The sequence below is a fragment of the Eulemur rufifrons genome, chromosome 30, assembly GCF_041146395.1.
Source record: "Eulemur rufifrons isolate Redbay chromosome 30, OSU_ERuf_1, whole genome shotgun sequence".
NCBI lineage: Eukaryota > Metazoa > Chordata > Mammalia > Primates > Lemuridae > Eulemur > Eulemur rufifrons.
The window spans coordinates 106,931,619-106,954,263 of NC_091012.1; the positions used below are offsets into that span (position 1 = coordinate 106,931,619).

At 39.7% G+C, this 22,645-nt stretch overlaps 1 protein-coding gene across 1 annotated transcript in view; it reads left to right on the plus strand.

Moving 5' to 3' along the window:
* Positions 1–22,645, plus strand: part of MAOB (monoamine oxidase B) — a 108,571-nt gene that overhangs the window by 73,937 nt on the left and 11,989 nt on the right. The window contains exons 4-10 of the mRNA XM_069464095.1: positions 4,373–4,477; positions 5,199–5,290; positions 10,370–10,511; positions 11,911–12,060; positions 13,872–14,031; positions 20,731–20,827; positions 22,213–22,266. Of these exons, the coding sequence (XP_069320196.1) occupies positions 4,373–4,477; positions 5,199–5,290; positions 10,370–10,511; positions 11,911–12,060; positions 13,872–14,031; positions 20,731–20,827; positions 22,213–22,266 (800 nt within the window). The remainder of the gene's footprint in view (positions 1–4,372; positions 4,478–5,198; positions 5,291–10,369; positions 10,512–11,910; positions 12,061–13,871; positions 14,032–20,730; positions 20,828–22,212; positions 22,267–22,645) is intronic.

Genomic DNA, 22,645 nt, shown 5'->3' on the forward strand with positions numbered 1-22,645 from the left:
GTTCTATGTGCTAAGCTCTGATGGAGGAGGTATAAGTACAGGTTTTCAAAAGTCAGCATACAAATTGTATGGCATGTGAATTATATCTCAATGAAGCTATTTATAAAACGAATCAGCATGCACCCAGCAGCCAGAAGTTGCTCCTAAATACCATTCTCTTGACAAAAGGAACTAAGACTCCTTGGACAAATGGGAGATCCTAGGGCTTGGGCAGAGAAAATAGAAGATAAGCCTGGAGAATCTTCTAGTGCCAGAAATGAAGGAGGTGCTCAGGAAACAAAAAGATGAGGGCATGTCAAAGGGACACAGGAGCCAACCTAAAGGGGTGCCCAATGTCCACAGGTGGAATAATTTGAACAACAAAATGAATAATGTAGGATTGGATTATAGTCCAAAGTATTTATTAATATATATGTAATCATATATATACACACACACACACACACACACATATATGCACACACACAAGCCCATACTGATATAAATAAATGATTGAATAAGTGAATAAAAGAGGGGAAGGAGATATATCTTCCTTAGAGAAGAATTCAAAAAAATTATCTGGGTACTCCCTCTGCAGGAAGTGGAACTTAATTTCCACAATCTCCTCTTGAGGATGGTCTGAACTTAGTGACTCTCTTCCAGAGAACATAGAAAGGGGAAACAGCAACTTTACAATGGAGAGACCTGGCAGACACCACCTTACCCAAGGGATCAAGGTTAACATCGTCAGTGATAAGTCATGTTGATATCACATGCTCCTTGACGTGATATGATGGCGAGAGCATTTCACCTCTGTGGTATTCTTCCCCAAAACCCGTAACTCTTGTCTAAAAATGAAACAAACAAACAAACAAACAAACCCAAAACCAAAACCAAACAAACAAAAAAACCCTCAGACAGATCCAAATTGAGAGACATTCTATGAGATCCCTGACCAGTATTCTTCAAAACTGTCAAGGTCATGAAAAATGAAAAAAGATTGAGAAGCTGTCACAGATCAGAGGAGGGTAAGGGGACAGGGTGACTAAACGCAATGTGTCATCCTGGATGGGATCCTGCAACTGAAAAAGGATGTTAGTGGGTAAATGAGTGAAATGCAAATAAAATCTGAAGTTTAGTATATAGCGATGTACCAGTGTCAGTCTCCTGGTTTTGATAAATGTACCATGGTAATATTACACAAGATGCTAACATTAGAGAAAACTAGGTGAACGGTATATGTGAACTTTCTGTACTATCTTTGCAACTTTTTTGTAAATCTAATATTACCTAAAATAAAAGATGTGCTTAAAACATAAAGCATAAAAGAAAATTCAGCAAGTGTCAGTATGCGGAGAAGCTAGAACTCTCATGCATTGTTGCTGGGAATGTAAAGCGGTACAACCACTTTGAGAAACAATTAAACTGAAACAGTTAAAAATACACCCACCATGTCTCCGTTATTCCACTCCTAGGCATTTACCCAAGAGAAAAGGAAACATATGTACACAAAAAGGCCTGTAGAAGAATGTTCATAGCAGTTTTGTTCACAGTAGATTAAAACTGGAAATAGTCATCGACAGGTGAATGGATAAACAAACCATGGTACATCCATATCATGGACTGTACTTAGCAATAAAAAGGAACAAGCTGCAACATGGACAAACCTCAGAAGCATCATGCTGAGCAAAAGAAGCCAGATATAAAGGTGCTCCTCCTTGTATGCATGAGTCCACTAAAACAATTAGAATATGCAAAACCTATCCATAGTGACAGAAAACTGAACAGGGGTTGCCCTGGGCCAGAAAGGGTCCAGGGACTGTCTGGGAAGGAAGAGGGAACTTCTGGAGTGATGGGAATGTATTATATCTTGATTGTGGTGGTAGTTACATAGGGGTATACAAGTGTCAAAATTCCTCAAATTATACATTTAAGATGAGTACGTTGTTGGGGAGATGTTGGTCAAAAGATACAAAATATCAGTTAGATAGGAGGAATAAGTTCAAGAGATCTATTATACAACATGGTGACTACAGTTAATAACAATGAATTATATTCTTGAAAATTGCTAAGAGTAGATTTTAAGTGTTCTCATCCCCCCAAAATAAGTATGTGAGATAATGCATATGTTAATATGCTCAATTTAGCCATTCCACTATATATATTTCAAAACGTGTTGAACATGATAAATATATATAATTTTTATGTCAGTTAAAATTCAAAAAAATAATTTTAACTATAAGAAACAAGTAAAGAAAACTAAACTAAAATGGGTACATTGTATGTAAATTACACCTCAATAAAGTTGACTAAGAACTGTGACAGTTAATTTTATGTTTCAACTTTGCTAAGCCATGGTACTTAGATATTTGGTCAGACATTATTCAACGAAGGTATTTTTGGATGAGATTAACAAATTAATATAAGTCAGTAGACTTTGAGTAAAGCAGATTACCCTCCATGATGTGCATGGGCCTCATCTAATCAGTTGAAGGCCTTGATAGAAAAAGACCTACCTCCCCCAAAGAAGGGGGAATTCTGCCAGCAGAGTGCCTTTGAACTTGAACTGCAACTCTTCCCTGGGTCTCCAGGCTATCTTGCAGATTGTGAACTTGCCAGACTCCTCAACCACATAAACAAATTCCTTAAAAAAAAATCTGAATCCTTCATCTCCCCCCCCATATATATATATATATATATATATATTTTTTTTTTTTCTTTCTTGGGTCTGTCTCTGTAGAGAACTCACTAGAAGAAAGGTAAGCCTGTGTCTCAACTCTTCCCTGAGACTCTTACGGCCTTGTTGGAGAGAAAACACCAACATGGCCACAGAATTAATGCAAAAACAAACATGAAATCTCTTCTCATTCCGCAACTCTAATTACTCTGCCTACAACATCAACACAAGATGCACCTTTGTTGAATGATTTAGAGTTGTCATGAAATTTTTGGTTGACTGAGAACTTTGAGTTACTCTGATGTGGTTGAAAGATACTGTCAGAATGCATAGCTTGGCTTCTGAATCAAGTTTTTCAAATTGACCTAAAATGGTTTTTCTGTATGTCCCTTAACTGCTCCCAGCAAGTTAAGCCTCCCAGAGATGATTTGTGTGCTGTCCTATTTTTAATCCTTGGAGGTATGTGTTTCCTTTATCTCTCTGTCAAGGTGTCCCTGCAGGAAGAGCCAGGTGGTATGAACATTTCTGGACAAGAGGCTTGAAGTTGTCGCATCCTCCTGCTCTGACTTTGCTGATCTCTGGGAACTCCTCTGTTCACTTATCACATCTGTGTCCTTGGGAAAGCTTGCTGGGCCCTGTTTTGTGGCTCTTTCTATGGAAGGTTGCATTCCTGTGATTGGTTTTTCATCCTCTTCTAACTTGTACAATGTTTGTAGTTTTTGATGATTATCATTTTCTGACTCTCCAGGCACACAGGGGCTCCTAACTCTGAGGAATTTGCAAGTATCATTGGCAAATGAGATTACTTTAGGTAACCGCACTTCTGTACTGGCATTTAGATTTTACATGGTGTGAACGAAAATAAAATTTTAAGGCTCACCCCCACCACCGGCTGACTGAATGGATCCCCTCATGGCCAAAGGAATATCCTAAAACTAAATTGCCTGCCAGGAGGAGGGAGGTCAGTCATGTCTCAGCATACCCCCCTCCCTTCTTGGGGACATCCTTTGTAAGCCATTAACAAGTCTAAGGATATGCAAAGCAAACCTACCGGCCTTCAATTTACACAACAAATCTATGTTCCCTGGCTTGTCTCTGGTAAACAGCAGCTATGTTAAAACATTCCAGGCCTTTAGACAAAGCTTCATGTCTTTAACCAGTTACAAGCCAAAGATTCTTTAAACCCACCTATAAAATGTAAGCCCCCTTCCCCCTTGGAGATGGCCCACCTTTTCGGGCCAAACCAATGTATGAGTCCCACGTATTGATTTATGACTTTACCCCTGTCTCCCTGAAATGTATAAAACCAAACTGTAACCCAGCCACAGTGAGTCCACTTGCTCAAGGCCTCTTGGGCGTGGCTCTGGGTCATGGTCCTCAAATTTAGCTCAGAATAAATCTCTTTAAAATTATTTTACAGAGTTCGACTTTTTTCCGTTGACAATGGTAAGGGTTCCAATTTCAGAGAAAGACAGACCTCTTTACTGTGCTTGATGTGATGTCAAACTTATTTAGTTAACAGAGGATTTTGCTGGAAATCTCTATGCTTAAAAGTTAAGTAGGGTTCTGAGGACACAAGGAGCTAAAAGATTTGAATGTATATCACATATTGATAACTAACATGATTTTGCTTGCAGACATTTACCAACTTGGCAGATTTAACTACTTTAACATTGCTGTAAATGTTTACTCTTTAAAATATCTTGTATCTCACAGGGCAAATCATACCCCTTCAGGGGCCCATTCCCACCTGTGTGGAATCCAATTGTTTACCTAGATCATAACAACCTTTGGAGGACAATGGATGACATGGGGCAGGAGGTAAAGCTTCCTAAAGCTTCTTTGACTACATTTGTATTTTTCATAATAAGTTTAGTCCTTAAAAGAAAGAAGGTACAACATATCACCAGTGCCTAGCATATTGTCAAGCACATGGTAACAATTATTAGTAAATAGGAAAGATTTGTGAAATGAGTGAATGAAGAGTTTGTTTCTAACCTCTAAAAGAATGAAATGTCAAACAGACTGATATTTGTATACTACTGATGAGGGGGCCAAAAATCATGTATCACTCAGCCTTTTTGGGCTGATGTTTCTAATTTAGAAAAGCCTCAAGACATAGCAAAGTAAGACTTCTAGGTCTTTGATTCACCGCCATGCTCCAACTTGCAGCTCATAAGTAAACATACACAAAGCTTAACTGAAAACTCCAATTTGGACATGATTTCATGCAGCCATCTGATCCTTGTTAAACAGTTGAATTTATGAATGTTCTCTAGAAGTTAGTAACTTAGTAATCAATATTTGGAAATAGCCCAATTACAACATACTTCCATTTATTGTGCAGGAAGTGTTATAAATTAAATATGGCTTAAGTGGTATAGATTTATAATAGGAAAGCTAGCAGATAGCATTGATTATGCTGTAAAAGTAACTATTGGGGGAATTTTCTTCAAGTTAGAGATTTTAATACTATTTGAATAGTTACTTAAAATGGAAAATTACATTTGTCTTTCTTCTTCAAATCCCATTCCGAATGTAGATTCCCAGTGATGCCCCATGGAAGGCGCCCCTTGCAGAAGAATGGGACCACATGACCATGAAGGAGCTGCTGGACAAGATCTGCTGGACTAAGTAAGACTCACCATGAGGCACAGGCATTTACTGTGAACATCTTTTAGGTTTATTTAGCGATACCATTCAACGGGTATGGGACAAAGTAGCTGCTTTGTATCTAAAAACAAGCCACTGGCCAAGTGGAATGCTGGAAAGTATTGGAACTGGCTCCTATCCTAAAGATGTTTATACACCCAACTTACTTCTTTAGAATAGTTTTGCATCACAAAGGTGGTATTACCCCATAGTGTCCTCAAAACAGACCAAAATATGTCACCTCCTTTACCCAGAACAGCTTAAAGACCATAAGCTTAAAGATCTCACTTGTCAAGTTGGTGATGTAGGACTACTTTTGTATTCCTCACTGGTGATCATATATAGAGATGGTTAGCATGCACATACCTTATGTGATGTAGTTCAACTCTTTAAGAATTTAATGAGGAGCTTCTAGAGACATTCCCCTTATGATAAGGGAAATATGTATGCATGGACTGACTGCTCCCCTTTAGTGAAAAAGATGTGGTGTTGGAAGCAAGTATTTATGTGTTAAGCATTCAATTCTTGTTGGCAGAACTGAGAACTGTACAGAACTTGTGAAGGCTGTGTAGACAGAGCACATGGAAAGGCCACACTGCTCTTGGACAGCAGGGAAAATGGAAAGGATTATCGGGGTTCAATTTAAGTACATGGCAAATGTGTAGTAAACAATGTAAGAGAAATGGAAGCCATGTTCAAGGAGACTCTTGCGTTAAACAGTGTTAGCTGGGAATGTGTTTGGCCCTGGGGTTGATGTCTTCATGCTCTAGGCACTGGGGAAGGGAGCTGGGGCACTGCCAACTGAAAGTAAAAACAAGTGTTTAGGCATATCTGAATCTAAGAAGTAGAAACAATCAAAAGACCTAAAATTTATATACTTCTTGATATGGAAATTCAGCCTCTTAGAATTTATCTTAAAGAAGGCAATAGAAAAGGAGAGAGAGAGGCATGCAGGGAAGGAGACAGAGTGAGAGAGGTACATTCAAACCATTATTTTTAAAAGGAAAAATCTAAATGTCTAATAATAGAAGATTGGCTAAATTAAGTATAGGACATCTGAAAAATGGAATACTCTAGAATCTTTTAAAATCATGTCATAGAGGAATATTTAATGGCTTGAGAAAATAGTAATATTAAACACACAGAAAAGCAGGCTGTCATGAATTATATACAGTGTGATATATGATCTCATTTCTAAAAACAAAACTGTTTATATATGCACTGCAAAAGCAATGGACATCCATCAAAATGTTTTTAACATTTAATATGACCATGCAAACAGTTATTTTTAAAATGTTTAAAAACATTACATCATTAAAAATTCTTCTTTAAATATCATATTTTATGGTTATGGAATATTCCATGGAAAATGAATACCATAATGCATTTATCCATTATCATCCTGTTGGACATTTTGGTTACTTCCAGTTTTTCATTATTATTATTATATAATACTCTTTAATAAACATCTTTTTTTTTTCTTTGAGACAGAGTCTCGCTCCATTGGCCGGGCTAGAGTGCTGTGATATTAGCCTAGCTCACAGCAACCTCAAACTCCTGGGCTTAAGCGATCCTCCTGCCTCAGCCTCCCGAGTAGCTGCACCACTACGCCCAGCTAATTTTTTTCTATTTAGCTGGTCTCTTGCTCAGGCTGGTCTCAAACTCCTGAGCTCAAGCGATCCTCCTGCCTCAGCTTCCCAGAGTGCTAAGATTACAGGTGTGAGCCACTGCTCCCAGCCTGTACTAAATATCTTTGTGCTTCTCCTATGTCTTGTATTAAACTGTTGAAAGCAACTAATTATAAAATAGTAAAATCCTTTTATGTCATAAAAATCAATGCCCATTATTAATATCCTTTTTAACATTTATCTAATGCTATTTAACACTTCTTATGAGAATGTAGTTTGCAATATAACTTATTTTGGTTGTAATAAAATTATAGTATTTATCTTTAAATTCTATACTTCAGATTTTCAAAATATAGTGAACCTATAATTATCTGCATTTGTTTTATAGCTTCTGTTATGAAAAGCTTTTAATAAATGCAGTTAGATCCTTTCTGCCCAGAGAGCTTTTAAGCTTCTTAAAAATAGGACCAATTATATATCTGTGGTATCGTGGAGACCTGATATTTTCTATTATGGCCCTTAGCCTAGTTCTCCACTTAGTGAATAATCTAGGTTGTCATCTGACAAAATAAAGCATTCTGAGACATTAGGAGAATACAAGCACAAGGTAACTTTCTAACTTTTCCTAAGCAAGATACACATGGTATCATTTCCTGGTTTTAAAGGAAGTAATCCCCAGAATACCCAAGCTATTGTTATTCAAACTAAAGCCTAGGTATATTAATACATTCGAAGACTAATGTTGATCATTCTTTCAGTTACTGTCATTTATAAAGTGCTCCTCAGAAAAACAAATTATATTTCCAGTGTGACCACAGCTATGTAAATACATTTTTTAAAAAACCTATAACTTGAAAAAAAAATGCATCAAAATGAGATTAGTGATTATCCCTTTGGGGGGCAGAAATGCAGAAGATACTCATTCTTTCACCTTTTTATCTTATGAATTTTCCAAATTTTATATAAATGTGTATATATTTTTCATGTAGAAAAATGTTATAACATTTATCTTTTAAAAAGTCAACGGGGCAAAAAAAATACAAAAATATTATTACACTAACTTCCTTGACCTTCTGTCCCTCAAATATTGTTTCTCTCATTTCTTTTCTTACTGAAGCTCCCAGAGTAAATCAAATAAAGGATTAGGAATGGACGGGCCCTTCAGAGAGAACTACTTTTAGATCTCCCTTTATTTCAAACTAGGATTATTTCTTTCCTACCAAATTGGCAGCAATAACAACTAGAATTGCAGCGATATTTTAATGTGTAATATTGGCCGTCTAGCTGGGCCAATGTTAAGTTTTAGTTATTTATGATTCCCTTTACCTTATGTCCCTGAATTCACCTGTAAAATAAAGAACAAAAGAAATAGGATATCAGGAAACAGCAAAGGATGTTCTCACTTTGAAGTAATATTTTAAACTGATGTCTGGATATTTGCTTTAGATAGATATAAGAAATTGCCTCTGCAAGGAAGGCATGAGTCAGCAGTTTCCATGTTTTTAGTTATCATGAGTAATCTTACAAAGCTAACTCTCAGTTACTTCAATGTATATGTGACACCATTTTGCAGGCTGTAATGATGGGGACTGTCACAAAAGTACTGTCAGGTGGTTATTGCTTCAAACAATGTCAATAACTGGTAAGTGTGTTAGGCATCATTCTGCAAACTTGCAGGATCAAGATATATTAGAGTAGCGATATGCCTGTTGGTGAACATTTGCACTTTTAAGGCTGTCAGCTGACAAATTATAAAACATTTTGAGGTATTAAAAGCATAAATTTGAGTCAAATATGATCTGGTTTGAAGTTGTACCATTGTGTATTACTAAACTCACTGAGACTCAGTTTTCCAGCTTGTGAACTTGGGAAAAATAATGACTATTTCGTAGGGTTGTTATGACAGTTGAACAAGATAAGTTTAAAGACCACGGAGTGTGGAAAGAGTTCAATAAATGGAGGATGGTATCATTTATTCCACCCATTGTCAGCACTACCAGGGGGAAACTTCTGCCTCAGATGTAACTAGATTAATAATATGCAAACTTTATGTCAAGTTAAAAGGGAGATTTGTCCTTATTAAAGATATCCCAGAGGGCACATTACTACTGGTGAATTTAAAGTGTGCTCTAGATATAACTGGGTCCTTGGAATTGCATGACATTATTCACTTTCTGGTGTGCCTCCTGATAGGATATAACCTCTTGCCATTTACCTGCCAACCCCAAGCAAAAGTTTGCCCATCCATGCTCTATTAATCGCTTTCCCGCTCATCCATCCTTTGAGCTTGTCTTCCCTTAGGCAGTAAAATAACTGAATAGATAACTATGACTAATTTTGTATTTGGTATAGCACCTAGCATATCCTTTACACATTATGGATGTTTTAAAAATAATGTTTAATTGATATTTCTCACCATTCATTCATTCAGTCATTCAATTATTCGACAAGAAATTATTGAGTGTTTACTGTGTGCCGGGCACTATTTTGTTAAAGGGGACACTATATTCTAGTGGGGAACACAGCAATACAAAAATAATAAACCAAGAATCAAGATAATTTCAAACAGTGAAAAGTGTTCTAAAGATACTATACAATGGCAAAATGACAGAGAATGCCAGAGTGCTGGGAATATGGAAGCCAAGTGCTCATTTTTATAGCTGAAATAGAGTGTATCTTTCTGAGGAAGCATTAGAGTAAGTAGAAGAGGGTACAAGATGAGATAGGAAAGGTAGGTATGGGCTCGATCACTTAGGGCTTTGGAAGCCACAGTGAAAGATCTGAATCTTATTCTTGTTTTGATAGGATGCTACTAGAGGGTTTCAAGCAAGAAAATGGCATGACTTGATTTACACTTTAGAAAGAGCACCATCGTGGGGAGGGAGGTAAAAAGCATTTGGCTTTGAGTGTGGTGAATGGATACCAGGTGAGAACGAGCGGAGGCAGCAGGCCAGTAATTGCAGTACTCCTGGCAAGAGATGATGCTAGTTGGTGGTGATGAAGGTGGAGTTAAGTGGTATGGTGAGAGACAATGGGAAGTCTTTATTGATTGAATGGCAGAGGGTGATGGAAAGAGAGAAATCAAGTTCAATTTCTAAAGTGTTGGCTTTAGCCATTGAGTGAATAGTGGTGGCTTTCACTGAGATGGGGATCACTGGAAGAGCAACAGGTGTGTGGGGAGGAATCATGACAGCACAGAATATGGAATAGAAGCCAATTCTGAGTAAGGTGTTTTGTTTAAGGGGGAAATAAATCTGATATTTCCAAAATCTCTAATGTTCTGTTTTATAATACCAGATTCTAGTGACAATTTTGTTACTTGCCAGCTTGTGCTAAACGTTGCCAAGAAATTGTATTATTTGAATAATTTCTAGAGAATTAAGAAGATTCTCTCCTGCATTTGCCAAGTCTGCTCTTGTTTCTTCCTGAGCAGGTCTGCAAAGCAGTTTGCCACTCTCTTTGTGAACCTGTGTGTCACTGCAGAGACCCATGAGGTCTCTGCTCTCTGGTTCCTGTGGTATGTGAAGCAGTGTGGAGGCACGACCAGAATCATCTCAACAAGCAATGGAGGGCAGGTACCTATCCACTCCCTCTCTGTCCCGGCAGAAAACCACTATTACCAAAATGAAAGGTTGGCCTTCTTCAGTCATGAACTACTGAAGCAGGAGGCGGGCTTATGATTTTTAGAGCTTTATCTTGGCAGCTCAAAGTGGCTTTTGTAAGGCACAGTTTGTTCTCAGGTACTCAGTGTGAGAATCCGGTGGCCACTATAATTTTAAAACTAGGCTTGTCTCTATGTACTTTTGCCGTTTTCCATTTGGTTATACGTCTGATTATTATTAGGTAAGTTTGTAGGAGACCATCTGATGAACATAGCTTGAGAACTTCTTGGAAAGCTCAAAAAGGAAAGTCAGAAATGCATTTTCAATTTAAAACACACACCACATGAGGAATTCATTCATTCATTCATTCAATGTCTATTTCCTGAGCCCCAGCATTGTATAAGGCACTGTGCCAGTCACAGTAGGAAGGGGACTAGAGTTCTGAGATAATCTTTTTGGTTGTCATGTTCCTTTCTTCCTCCTGCCTCTCCTTCCCTCTTCCTCTCCCTCCTTTTTCTCCTCCTCCGCCTCCTCTTCTTCTTCTCTGCTTCTTCTTCCTGGACCTATTTGAAATAGTCTTTTAAAAAATTAACTGAACTGAATATTGAGGAGGCAGTCAGCTCAGCTGTGTGCACAGCCCCAGGTAGAACATTTGGAAACTTTAGCAGAGCTCAGGGTAGGTGGGTGCAGTAAGGTGAAATGAACTTGGTGGCCACAGAAGCAGCAGGATGAGACCAGGCAACGTGCAACAGGGAATAGGCTAGCCTGGGGCAAGGGGTCGTGGTGGGAGGGGGGCGAGGGGGTTGGGTGGGAGGCAGGCCAGGGGGTGTGGTAAGAAGTTGGGAGGTTCTGAGCCTGTGTCACAAGGCAGGAAAATACAGGCTTCTGCATGCTCAGACGAGCAGAGCTTTAGGAAGAGCTTCACCAGGTCCAGCAGCTCAACAACAGAATGCAGATGGAACATAGAGCAAGGATGCTGAACGGACAGGTGAGACCTGGGGGTCATTCTAAAGATGTTCAGCTGAGTTTAGAGCCTGGGAATCCACAAGAGAATAGCCTGGAAGGTGACTTGAGATTTTGTCCAAAACCAGCAATTCCTAGTTAGGAAACAATGGTGAGCTGTTGTTTTCACACAGCTGAGCTGACTGCCTCCTCCCCAATTTTTAGTTCAGTAAATTTGTAAAAGACCATTTCGAATAGGTCCAGGAAGAAGAAGGAGAAGAAGACCTAGTTAGAAATACTATTCACAGCAATGGAATGAGATGTTTCACATCTCAGGATAAGGATATGTGAGGAAAACTAGCAATTTAACAATTTATGCCTATTCCTGTATTTCCCACCCACCTCTTGAGTCCATTTTTTTGCTTTCCAGGAGAGGAAATTTGTGGGTGGATCTGGTCAAGTGAGTGAGAGGATCATGGAGCTTCTTGGGGACCGAGTGAAGCTGGAGAGGCCTGTGATCAGCATTGACTACACAGGAGAAAATATCATTGTGAAGACCCTAAACCATGAGATCTATGAGGTAAGTGTGTTACTGTGAAATATAGATTTGCTCTTTGTCCCAGTTTCCTAGCAAACAACTCCTGAAACCCTAGAATCTCTAAAGCGCTGTCCTTTGTATGCTAATGATGACTGATGGCTGGCAGCCCCTAGGCAACTTCAGAATGGGGGATGGTCACTGAAAGATTCAGGCAGGATTAAAGAGCTGGGACTTTCAGCCGCAAGCCCCAACCTCCAGGAAAGGGAGAGAGGGGGTGAAAGTTGAGTTAATCACCAGTGGCTAGTGGTTTAATCAATTATGCCTACGTAATGAAGCCTCCACAAAACCCAAAAGTACTGGGTTTGGAGAGCTTCCCGGTAGCCGAACACCAGCAGGTTATTGGAGGGTGGTGCCTCAGGGAAGGCTTGGAAGCTCCACACTCCTTCCCCCACACCTCACCCTGTGCATCACTTTATCTGTATCCTTTGATATATCCTTTATAATAAACCAGTAAATGTGTTTCCTTGAGTTCTGTGAGCTGCTCTAGCGAATTAATTGAACCCAAAGAGGGGGGCTTGGGAACCCCGACTTGAAACCAGTTGGTCAGACGTTCTGGAAGCCCAGATTTACGACTGGTGTCTGAAGTGGAGACATTTGTGGGACTGAGCCCTCAACCTGTGGGATGTGACCCTACCTCCAGGTTTTTGTCTGAATTGAATTAGAGAACACCCAGCTGGTGTCCACTGCAGAATTGGTTGCTTGCTTGGTGTGTGGGGAAAAGCCCCCACACATTTGGTCACCGAAGTCTTGTGTTGATTGTTGTTGAGTGAGAGAATAAAAAAAGCAATTTAGTTTTTTTTTCTGCTCAGAGTAACCAAGACCCTTAAACTATGGGGAAGAGGCCAGAGTCCCACAGATAAACAAAGCTTAAATAAAGCCAAGAATAGCACAGAATTCTTAGTCCCTTTGCCAAAAGTGAAAAAGCTACCTCTATCTGAAAAGAAAGGAAAAGAGGACCAGAATATTTGGGGGCAGGGGATTCACAAAAGTATTTATAGGCATTATCAACCCTCTGTATGGAGCACTTATATAATTAGGAAACCACAAGATATATTTATTTAATAAATATCAAGCACCTCCTATGTGCCTGACATTATTCTAGGAGTTGGAAACACAGCAGTGAACAAAACAGATACAATTCTCTGCCCTCATACAATTCTCCTTCTAGTGAAGGAGAAAGGCCATAATCAAATATATAGTTAAAATATAAAGTATGTCAGTATGTAAGTAGTGTGGACAAAAGCAAGCAGGGAAGGGAGGGGGAGGGTCTATCAGAAAGTGGGGTGGGAGGATTGGTCATGGAAATTTAAATAAGGATGTCAGGGAAGGCCTCACTGAGAAGGTAATATTTGAGCACAGAACTGAAGGCGATGAGGGATTGAGTCATGTAGCTCTCCTGGGAAAGAGCATTCCAGGTAGATAGAGCATCCAGTGCCAAGGCCCTGGGGTGGGAGCAAACCTGGCATGACCAGGGAACAGTAAGGTGGTCAGAATGGCAGAAGAGGAGGGAGGGGAAGTGTAACAGGAGGTAGATCAGAGATGTACTGGGTTCATTTTATGGATGGGATTAGAGGTGACTGTGAGGAACTTGGCTTTGACTCCAAATGTGATGGGAAGTCACTGGAGGTTTTGAACTAGGGAACAATAAGGGCTAATTTGGGTTATAACAAAATCCTTCTGACTTCTCTGTTAAGGAGAGATTAAAAGGGGACAAGGGTAGAATGAGACAGAATAATTAGGGAAGAACAGAAAGAACAGACCAACAATGCTTAACCATGTTGCTTTTCTTTCAGACTAAATATGTGATTAGCGCTATTCCTCCTACTCTGGGCATGAAGATTCACTTCAATCCCCCTCTGCCAATGATGAGAAACCAGCTGATCACTCGTGTGCCTTTGGGTTCAGTCATCAAGTGTATAGTTTATTATAAAGAGCCCTTCTGGAGGAAAAAGGGTGAGTACTTTACTTATATAAAGACCTTCAGGAGGAGGTCCAAGAAACTTGGTGCCAAGACATGCATTTGCATGTAACTGTTTTTATTAGAATACTGGAAAAAAATTGTTAGTCCAGGTTCTAAAGTACAATTCATTCAAATAAAATATATTGGCACCAACTTGTGGAATTAACTTTCCTTGGAATATAACCAACTATTTTTATAAATCAACATAAAGTTTAGGCCAGGCACTCTGTAATTCTAGCACTCTGGGAGGCCGAGGCGGGCGGATTGTTTGAGCTCAGGAGTTCGAGACCAGCCTGAACAAGAGCGAGACCCTGTCTCTACTAAAAATAGAAAGAAATTATATGGACAGCTAAAAATACATATAGAAAAATTAGCCGGGCATGGTGGTGCATGCCTGTAGTCCCAGCTACTCGGGAGGCTGAGGCAGGAGGATCCCTTGAGCCCAGGAGTTTGAGGTTGCTGTGAGCTAGGCTGAAGCCATGGCACTCACTCTAGCCCGGGCAACAGAGTGAGACTCTGTCTCAAAAAAAAACCCAAAAAAACAAAAAACCCACACATAAAGCTTATTTAATCTTCCCACAAAATCTTGTAAGAAGAGGTGATTAACCTTTTTCTAATACAGTTTTTACAAATATGGGTTCATAAAAACATTCACAAAGGTAGGCAGTCTGAAAATTTCTGGGCCATCTCTCATTAGTGTCAAGGTTCTACTATATTACATTAAATTAATTTATTATTCATGCATATTCAACAAGCGTGCTACTCGGCCCAGTAGAACATTACAGGGATGCTCACTGAAGTGCTAGATTCTGCAATGATGGGAATGTTACAGAGATGCTCTGTTTGATATGCTCTGTTTAATATCATGTGGGTCCTGAAAACTTGAAAGTAGCTAGTGAGACTGAGGAACCAAATTTTTAAATTCTATTTAATTTTAATTGCTTTAAATGTAAATGTAAGTAGCCACATGTGGACAGCACAATGCTAGGGTCTCATCGATCTGCTCTTATCACATCCACTTTTCTTCCAATGGGAGACCACGTAAGAACAGTCAGTAGTTGGGAGTGAGGGCAAAGGGCAGGATGGATTGAAATGAGGAGCAAGACTGCAGAAAGGAGAAGGATGGGCTGGAGGCAGATGGGGAAAGTGCCACAGTTTGACCGTAGGGTGATTCTTCCTATGTGCTACTACCCCTTTTCAGCCACATCATAGGCTCCTCCTTCTCCACCCTGCAGATGATCATGTTTAAGACTGTTATTGAATTGGTCCATCAGTTGTGCAAGTAATCTACACTTTGCAAAAGACAGTGCAGTGACCTACCATGAAGATCCCTGTCATTTTAGCCTTTGAATCTAGTGGCAGTAGCACACTGGTGCTGAGTTGCTTCCTCTTGTGATCCAGGTCACCGATTTTTAGACGGCTGGCTGGTAGGGTATATAGGGTTTAGGATCAGAGATATAGATTCTTCTCTTAGTGACTATGGATGCCTTTATTTGTGGAGAGAATCTATAACTTTCCATACATGTCTGCAAACCTTTATCTTAGGTGTGCTATGTGCCAAGCAAATTGTTAGGCATTAGTATCAAAAAGAAAACCTAAGTTCTCCACTCTCAGGAGGAAGCCGGATCTGACTTGGTCCTTGTTGGTAATGAGCCTTGGGTAAGACTTTACAAAATGATTATAGGCTGGACCTGGTTGGCTCACGCCTGTAATCCTAGTACTTTGGGAGGCTGAGGTGAGAGAATGAATTGTATAATGCTGAAGTCAGGGCTTTTAGTGTGCCCATCACCAGAATAGTGTATATTGTGTCCAATGGGTAGATTTTTATCCCTCATCCTCCTTCCCACCCTCTCCCCTTCTTAGTTTCCAACATCCATTACACCACCCTATGACCATATACATTCCTCGTTTAGCTCCCACATGTAAGTGAGAACATGTGGTATTTGTTATTCCATTCCTGAGATAATTCACTTAGGACAATGGCCTCTGGTTCCATCCATGTTGTTGCAAAAGACATTATTTCAGTCCTTTTTATGGCTGAATGGCTCCATGATATATATTTTCTGCATTCACTCATCAGTTGATGCGCACTTAGGTTGATTCCGTATCTTTCTATTCGTGAATTGTGATGCAATAAACATTCGAGTGCAGGTGTCTTTTTGATAAAATGACTTCTTTTCCTTTGGGTAGATACCTAGTCCTGGGAATTGCTGGATCAAATGGTAGGTCTACTTTTAGTTCTTTGAGAAATCTCCATACAGTTTTCCACAGAGGTTGTACTAGTTTACATCCCCACCAACAGTGTATAAGCATTCTCTTTTCACGGCATCCACATCAACATCTATTGTTTTCTGACTTTTTAATAATGGCCACTCTGACAGGGGTAAGGTGGTATCTCATTGTGGTTTTGATTTGCATTTCCTTGATGATTAGTGATGTTGAGCATATTTTCATATGTTTCTTGGCTATTTGTCTATCTTCTTTTGAAAAAAATCCCTATACAGCTGATGGGATGCTCTGTGTACGGGGGCGGGACTCCTGAGCTTTCTACCTGCAAGCGATTGAAATCCCACTGAGGCTGCTTAGTTGGTCCTGGCATGATCCTGACTTTTCTCTCTGCCCCTTGTTCCTTAACTTCCACCAAGGTCACCTTCGTGGCTCAGAAGCCAGCTTCACTCTGGGAACAAGTGTCTAAGGAGCCCCTCCACCCAGAATGCAGCACCTCCACCCTGGCCAGCCTGATGTCTAATGATAGCTCTTCATCCCACATGGCTGATCCCTCCATAGTCGATATACCTGCTCTTTGATCAGATCTTGTCTTGTCCATCTCTTCTCTCTCTTGCCTTCTTCTAACAGGTGATGCCTTAGCTGGTTCTCTTGTATTCTTAAGTCTTCGTGAGCTCTTGGACAAACTTTAAACATTTCTTCCTCCCATAATTCAGTTTTCTCAACATCTTTCCTGCCCCAGCACACCTGAGGGGCATGCAAACACCCCCAAGCCAGTGGTTGACTGTGACATTGATTCTCATAGGTGCACAGTGGGGTGGGACATGGGAGGAGAGAAGCAAGTGCAGTTTAAAAAGCTTCCTGATGTGTCTGTTCACACACATGAATATGCACACAGGTTGGGGAGGTTCTTTGTTCTTTCTTCATGATTTTCAAACCTTCTTACTGGCTTTTCTATACATTTGCTCCAGAGTCTTTCACCATAATTTTGTTGAAACAGCCTCACATCTGCAAGTAAATGAAGAAGCAGGAAGAAAGTACACTGTAGTAGGACATTATTATAACATTTCAGACTCTGCCCTGACATTTCCACCATTGCTTTGTTAACAGTTTTTTGTTGAAATTGCATATACAGGCATGCTTTGTTTTATTGTGCCTTGTTTATGCTGGTCTTTTTTTTTTTTTTTATGAATTGAAGGTTTATGGCAACCCTGCATCCAGCAAGTTTCTCAGCCCCAGCTCCATTTTTCCAACAGCATGTGCTCACTTTGTATCTCTGTGTCACATTTTGCAATATTTCAAATTTTTCATTCTTATTGTATCTGTTATGGTGATCTGTGACCAGTGATCTTTGATGTTACTATTGTAATTGTTTTGGGGCATCACAAACCATGCTCATATAAGACGGTGAATGTAATTGATAAACATTGAGTGTTCTGACTGCTTCACTGACAAGCTGTCCCCCCCCCACCCCACCGCCTTGAGCTTCATAATTCCCTGAGACACAACAATATTGAAATTAGGTCAGTTAATAACCTTATAGTGGCCTTTAAGTGTTCAAGTGAAAGGAAGAGTCACATGTCTAAATCAAAAGCTAGACATGATTAAGCTTAGTGAGGAAGGCATGTTGATAGCCAAGATAGGCTGAAAGCTAAGCCTCTTTTGTTAAGGAGCCAAGTTGTGAAAGCAGACGAAAAGTTATTGAAGGAAATTAAAAGTGCTACCCCAGTGAATACATGATTGATAAGAAAGTAAAACAGCCTTATTGCTGATGTGGAAAAAGTTTTAGTGATCTGCAGAGATCAAAGCAGCCACAACATTCCCTTAAACCAAAATCTCATCCAAAGCAAGGCCTCTAACTCTATTCTTTTTTTTTTTTTTTTTTGAGACAGAGTCTCACTCTCTTACCTGGGCTAGAGTGCCATGGCGTCAGCCTAGCTCACAGCAACCTCAAACTCCTGGGCTCAATCCATCCTCCTGCCTCAGCCTCCTAGGTAGCTGGGTCTACAGGCACATACCACCATGCCCAGCTAACTTTTTTTTTCTATTTTTAGTTGTTTGGCTAATTTCTTTCTATTTATAGTAGAGATGGGGGGGTCTCACTTTTGCTCAGGCTGGTCTCGAACTCCTGAGCTCAAACGATCCTCCTGCCTCGGCCTCCCAGAGTGCTAGGATTACAGGCGTGAGCCACCGCGCCCGGCCTCTAACTCTATTCAATTCTGTGAAGGCTATGAGTGCTGAGGAAGCTGCAGAAGAAAATTTGAAGCTAGCAGAGGTTGGTTCATAATATTTAAAGAAAGAAGCCACCTCCGTAACATAAAAGTACAAGGTGAAGCAGCAAGTGCTGATGCAGAAGGTGCAGCAAATTATCCAGAAGATCTAGCTAAGATCATTGATGAAAGGGACTGAACAACATGTTTTCAATGTAGGCAAAACAGCCTTATATTGGAAGAAGATGCCATCTAAGATTTTTCCTAGCTAGAGAGAAGAAGTCAATGCCTGGTTTCAAAGCTTCAAAGAACAGGCTGACTCTTGTTAGGGGCTAATGCAGCTGGTGACTTTAAGTTGAAACCAATGCTCATTTACCATTCTGAAAATCCCAGGTCCCCTAAGAATTATGCTAAATATACTCTGCCTGTGCTCTATAAATGGAGCAACAAAGTCTGGATGACAGTTGTTTACAGCATGGTTTATTGAATATTTTAAACCCACTATTGAGATCTACTGCTCAGAAAAGAAAGATTCCTTTCAAAATATTGCTGCTTATTGACAATGTACCTCCAAGCGCTCTGGTCATCCAAGCGCTCTGATGTACAAGGAGATTAATGTTGTTTACATGCCTGCTAACATAACATCCATTCGTCAGCCCATGGATCAAGGAGTAATTTTGATTTCAAGTCTTATTGTCTAAGAAATACATTTCATAAGGCTATAGCTGCCATAAATAGTGATTCTTCTGATGGCTGTGGGCAAAGTAAATTAAAAACCTTCTGGAATGGATTCACCATTCTAGATGCCATTAAGAACATTTGTGATTCATGGGAGGAGGTCAAAATATTAGCATTGAGAGGAGTTTGGAAGAAGTTGATTCCAACTCTCAGGGATGACTTGGAGGGGGCTCAAGACTCCAGTGGAGGAAGTAACTGCAGATGTGGCAGAAATAGCAAAAGAACTAGAGTTAGAAGTGGAGCCTGAAGATGTGACTGGGTTGCTGTAATCTCATGATAAAACTTGAACAGATGTGAAATTGCTTCTTATGGATGAACAAAGAAAGTGGTTTCTTGAGATGGAATCTACTTCTGGTGAAGATGCTGTAAACATTGTTCACGTTGTCCTTTGAAATGACAACAAAGGACTTAGAATATTGCATAAACTTAGTTGATAAAGCAGTAGCAGGGTTTGAGAGGATTGTCTCCTATTTTGAAAGAAGTTCTATTGTGGGTACAATGCTCTCAAACAGCATTACATGCTACAGAGAAATCTTTCATGAAAGGAGTCAATCAATGCAGCAGATTCATTGTTGTCTTATTTTAAGAAATTGCCACAGCCAGCCCAACCTTAAATCACCCTGATCAGTCAGCAGCCATCAGTATTGAGGCAAAACCCTCTACCAGCAAAAAAGATTATGACTTGCTAAAGGCTCACATGGTCATTAGCATTTTTTAGCAGTAAAGTATTTTAAAATTAATGTATGTACATTTTTTAGACAATGCTATTGGAAACTTAATGAACTACAGTATAGTGTAAACATAAGTTTTATATGTACTGGGAAACAAAAAAATTCATGTGACTTTATTGTGATATTCACTTTATTGTGGTGGTCTACAGCTGATCCTGCAGTATCTCCGATGTATGCCGATGTATGTTCAGGAGGGAAATGAGGAAAGTGCTTTATCCCGACTAAGCTGAAATTGTTTCCCAAGATTTTTTGGAAGAGGGAAAGAGTCTTTGGAGTTCTTGTTTGACATGAGAGTTTGGGACTCTATGGATTTTAGTTATCCACACCCTCTCTGCTCTGTCTCCAGATAATAAAGAGCTACTTAAAATAAGATAAATGGCTTCTCATAAAATGTGAATGTTCAGTCCCTTCTATTTTACAATAATAGACTAGCGTTTTCTTTATACATCTTTGGCTTTATTCTTACTTCTTACAAAAGAGGAAATGGGGGCCTAAGTATTAACTGCAAGGAACACTAGATTTCATTAAATGGTGGCCTGGATGAATTCGTAATATCACATTGCTCTATTATTTGCAGAGAAGGGCTTGCAATTTGATTTTTTTTCCAGAAATGTTGGCTACTTAGCCCTCCTTTTGACATCAATTTGGTTTATCTTCATATATTTGGAGTGCAATATGCTATATTTGGCCTTTGGACTTCTGAAGTTGAAAAATGTGTGCTCCATTATAACTGCTATGGGTAGTTTGATAGGGTGATGAATATGTTCTTCCATTTTGCTTCTCCTAGATTACTGTGGAACCATGATTATTGAAGGAGAGGAAGCTCCAATTTCCTACACATTGGATGATACCAAACCTGATGGCAACTATCCTGCTATAATGGGGTAAGGCATAATTATGGTGTTGTGGCTGCTATTCACCCTTGACAAGGTAATCACATACTATTAATAAATGTGCCCCAAACTTTGTTAAATTATTTTTTTTTTACCCAATGGCAGTATTCTCTATATCCAGCAGTACAAAAATTGTTATTGCTCCTTTTTTTTTTATAATGCCTTCCAGTGAATAAATATCTAGAAAGGAAGTATCTAGAAATTAATATAACAATTTTTTTTTTTTTTGAGACAGAGTCTCACTCTGTTGCCCGGGCTAGAGTGAGTGCCGTGGCGTCAACTTAGCTCACAGCAACCTCAAACTCCTGGGCTTAAGCGATCCTACTGCCTCAGCCTCCCGAGTAGCTGGGACTACAGGCATGCGCCACCATGCCCGGCTAATTTTTTGTATACATATATTTTAGTTGTCCTGCTAATTTCTTTCTATTTTTAGTAGAGACAGGGTCTCACTCTTGCTCAGGCTGGTCTCGAACTCCTGACCTCGAGCGATCCACCCGCCTCGGCCTCCCAGAGTGCTAGGATTACAGGCGTGAGCCACCGCGCCCGGCCAATATAACAATTTTTAAATTTGTTATATTAATTTTCTGTTGCAGATTTAGTGTTTGGAATAAATATATTTTGGTGAGCCATCTTATGTTGAAAGCATGATATAAAGACCTAACTTTGTGTGTTTAACTAAGAGGGCTTCTTGTGGAGGCTGTGTGGGCATCAACATTATTTATGTGGGATGCTAAGATTTCTGAGTTCCACCGGAGAAGAGCCAAGACCAGCCCAGTCTTCAGCTTGCCAGGGAAGACCAGCACACATCCGGGATATCTTATGGGCCAGAACCTGGCCCAGAAAGGTGGTTGCCCTAAATTAAGATGAGTCCTAAGACATGTATGAGTTTATTTCAGAGAGAGCTAAGTATCATAACAGGGAAACCAAAGCAATTGTAGGGCTAGAAATGGAGACAGAATCTAGAAGTTTGGATGCTAGAGAAACACCAAGGTAGAGATAGAACCAAAGATCAAAGACTGGATAAAATTAGAAAGGCTCAGACATGGCCGTAAGTGGGCATTTGAGACCCAAGGCTTATTCCTATTGGTCACCAGCCAGGTGGAGGGAAGTGAGTCAGCCATAGAATTAGTCTAGGCAGAAATTATGGCCAGTCATCTCTTTTTAGTCCCTTGACTCCTTGAAGCTAGAAGATGCTCTTCAGTGTCAGGAATATAACATGTACAGTAGAACTTTGAACATAAATCAAGCTAGCACATAATTTGTTTCTTCTAGTTGGCTTTTAACATTGTACACTGGGCACATTTGTAGCAATAGAAATGAGGCCAGGATGAAAGCAACCATTAATTTCTCCCCCTTTTCTTGTTTGTTTGTTTTAGATTTATCCTTGCCCACAAAGCCAGAAGGCTGGCACGTCTTACCAAAGAAGAAAGGTAACAAAAGAAGTACTTCTTCTTTCCTTCCTTCCTTTCTTGTCCTCCCTCCCTTCCCTCCTTTTTCCCTTCTTTTCTGCCTACTTACCTGCCTTTCAATTTTACTTAACTTTTTAACTCACAGACTGCTTAATAATATGTGTATTGCCAATGTTCCATGTCTGCTATGTTAATTATAAGGATCTTGTTATATCAAGGCACAGTGCTGATAACTTAAGAACCAAATATTCAAGTTAATATTTATTGAGTTTATTGTATATAAGACACCATCCTAGGAGCTATAGAGAATATGAAAATGGGTAACCCGTGGGCTGAAAATTTACTTGTGGAGGAGATAACCAGGTAGACAAATGACTGTGTTGTAGGGTGGTCTGCAGTA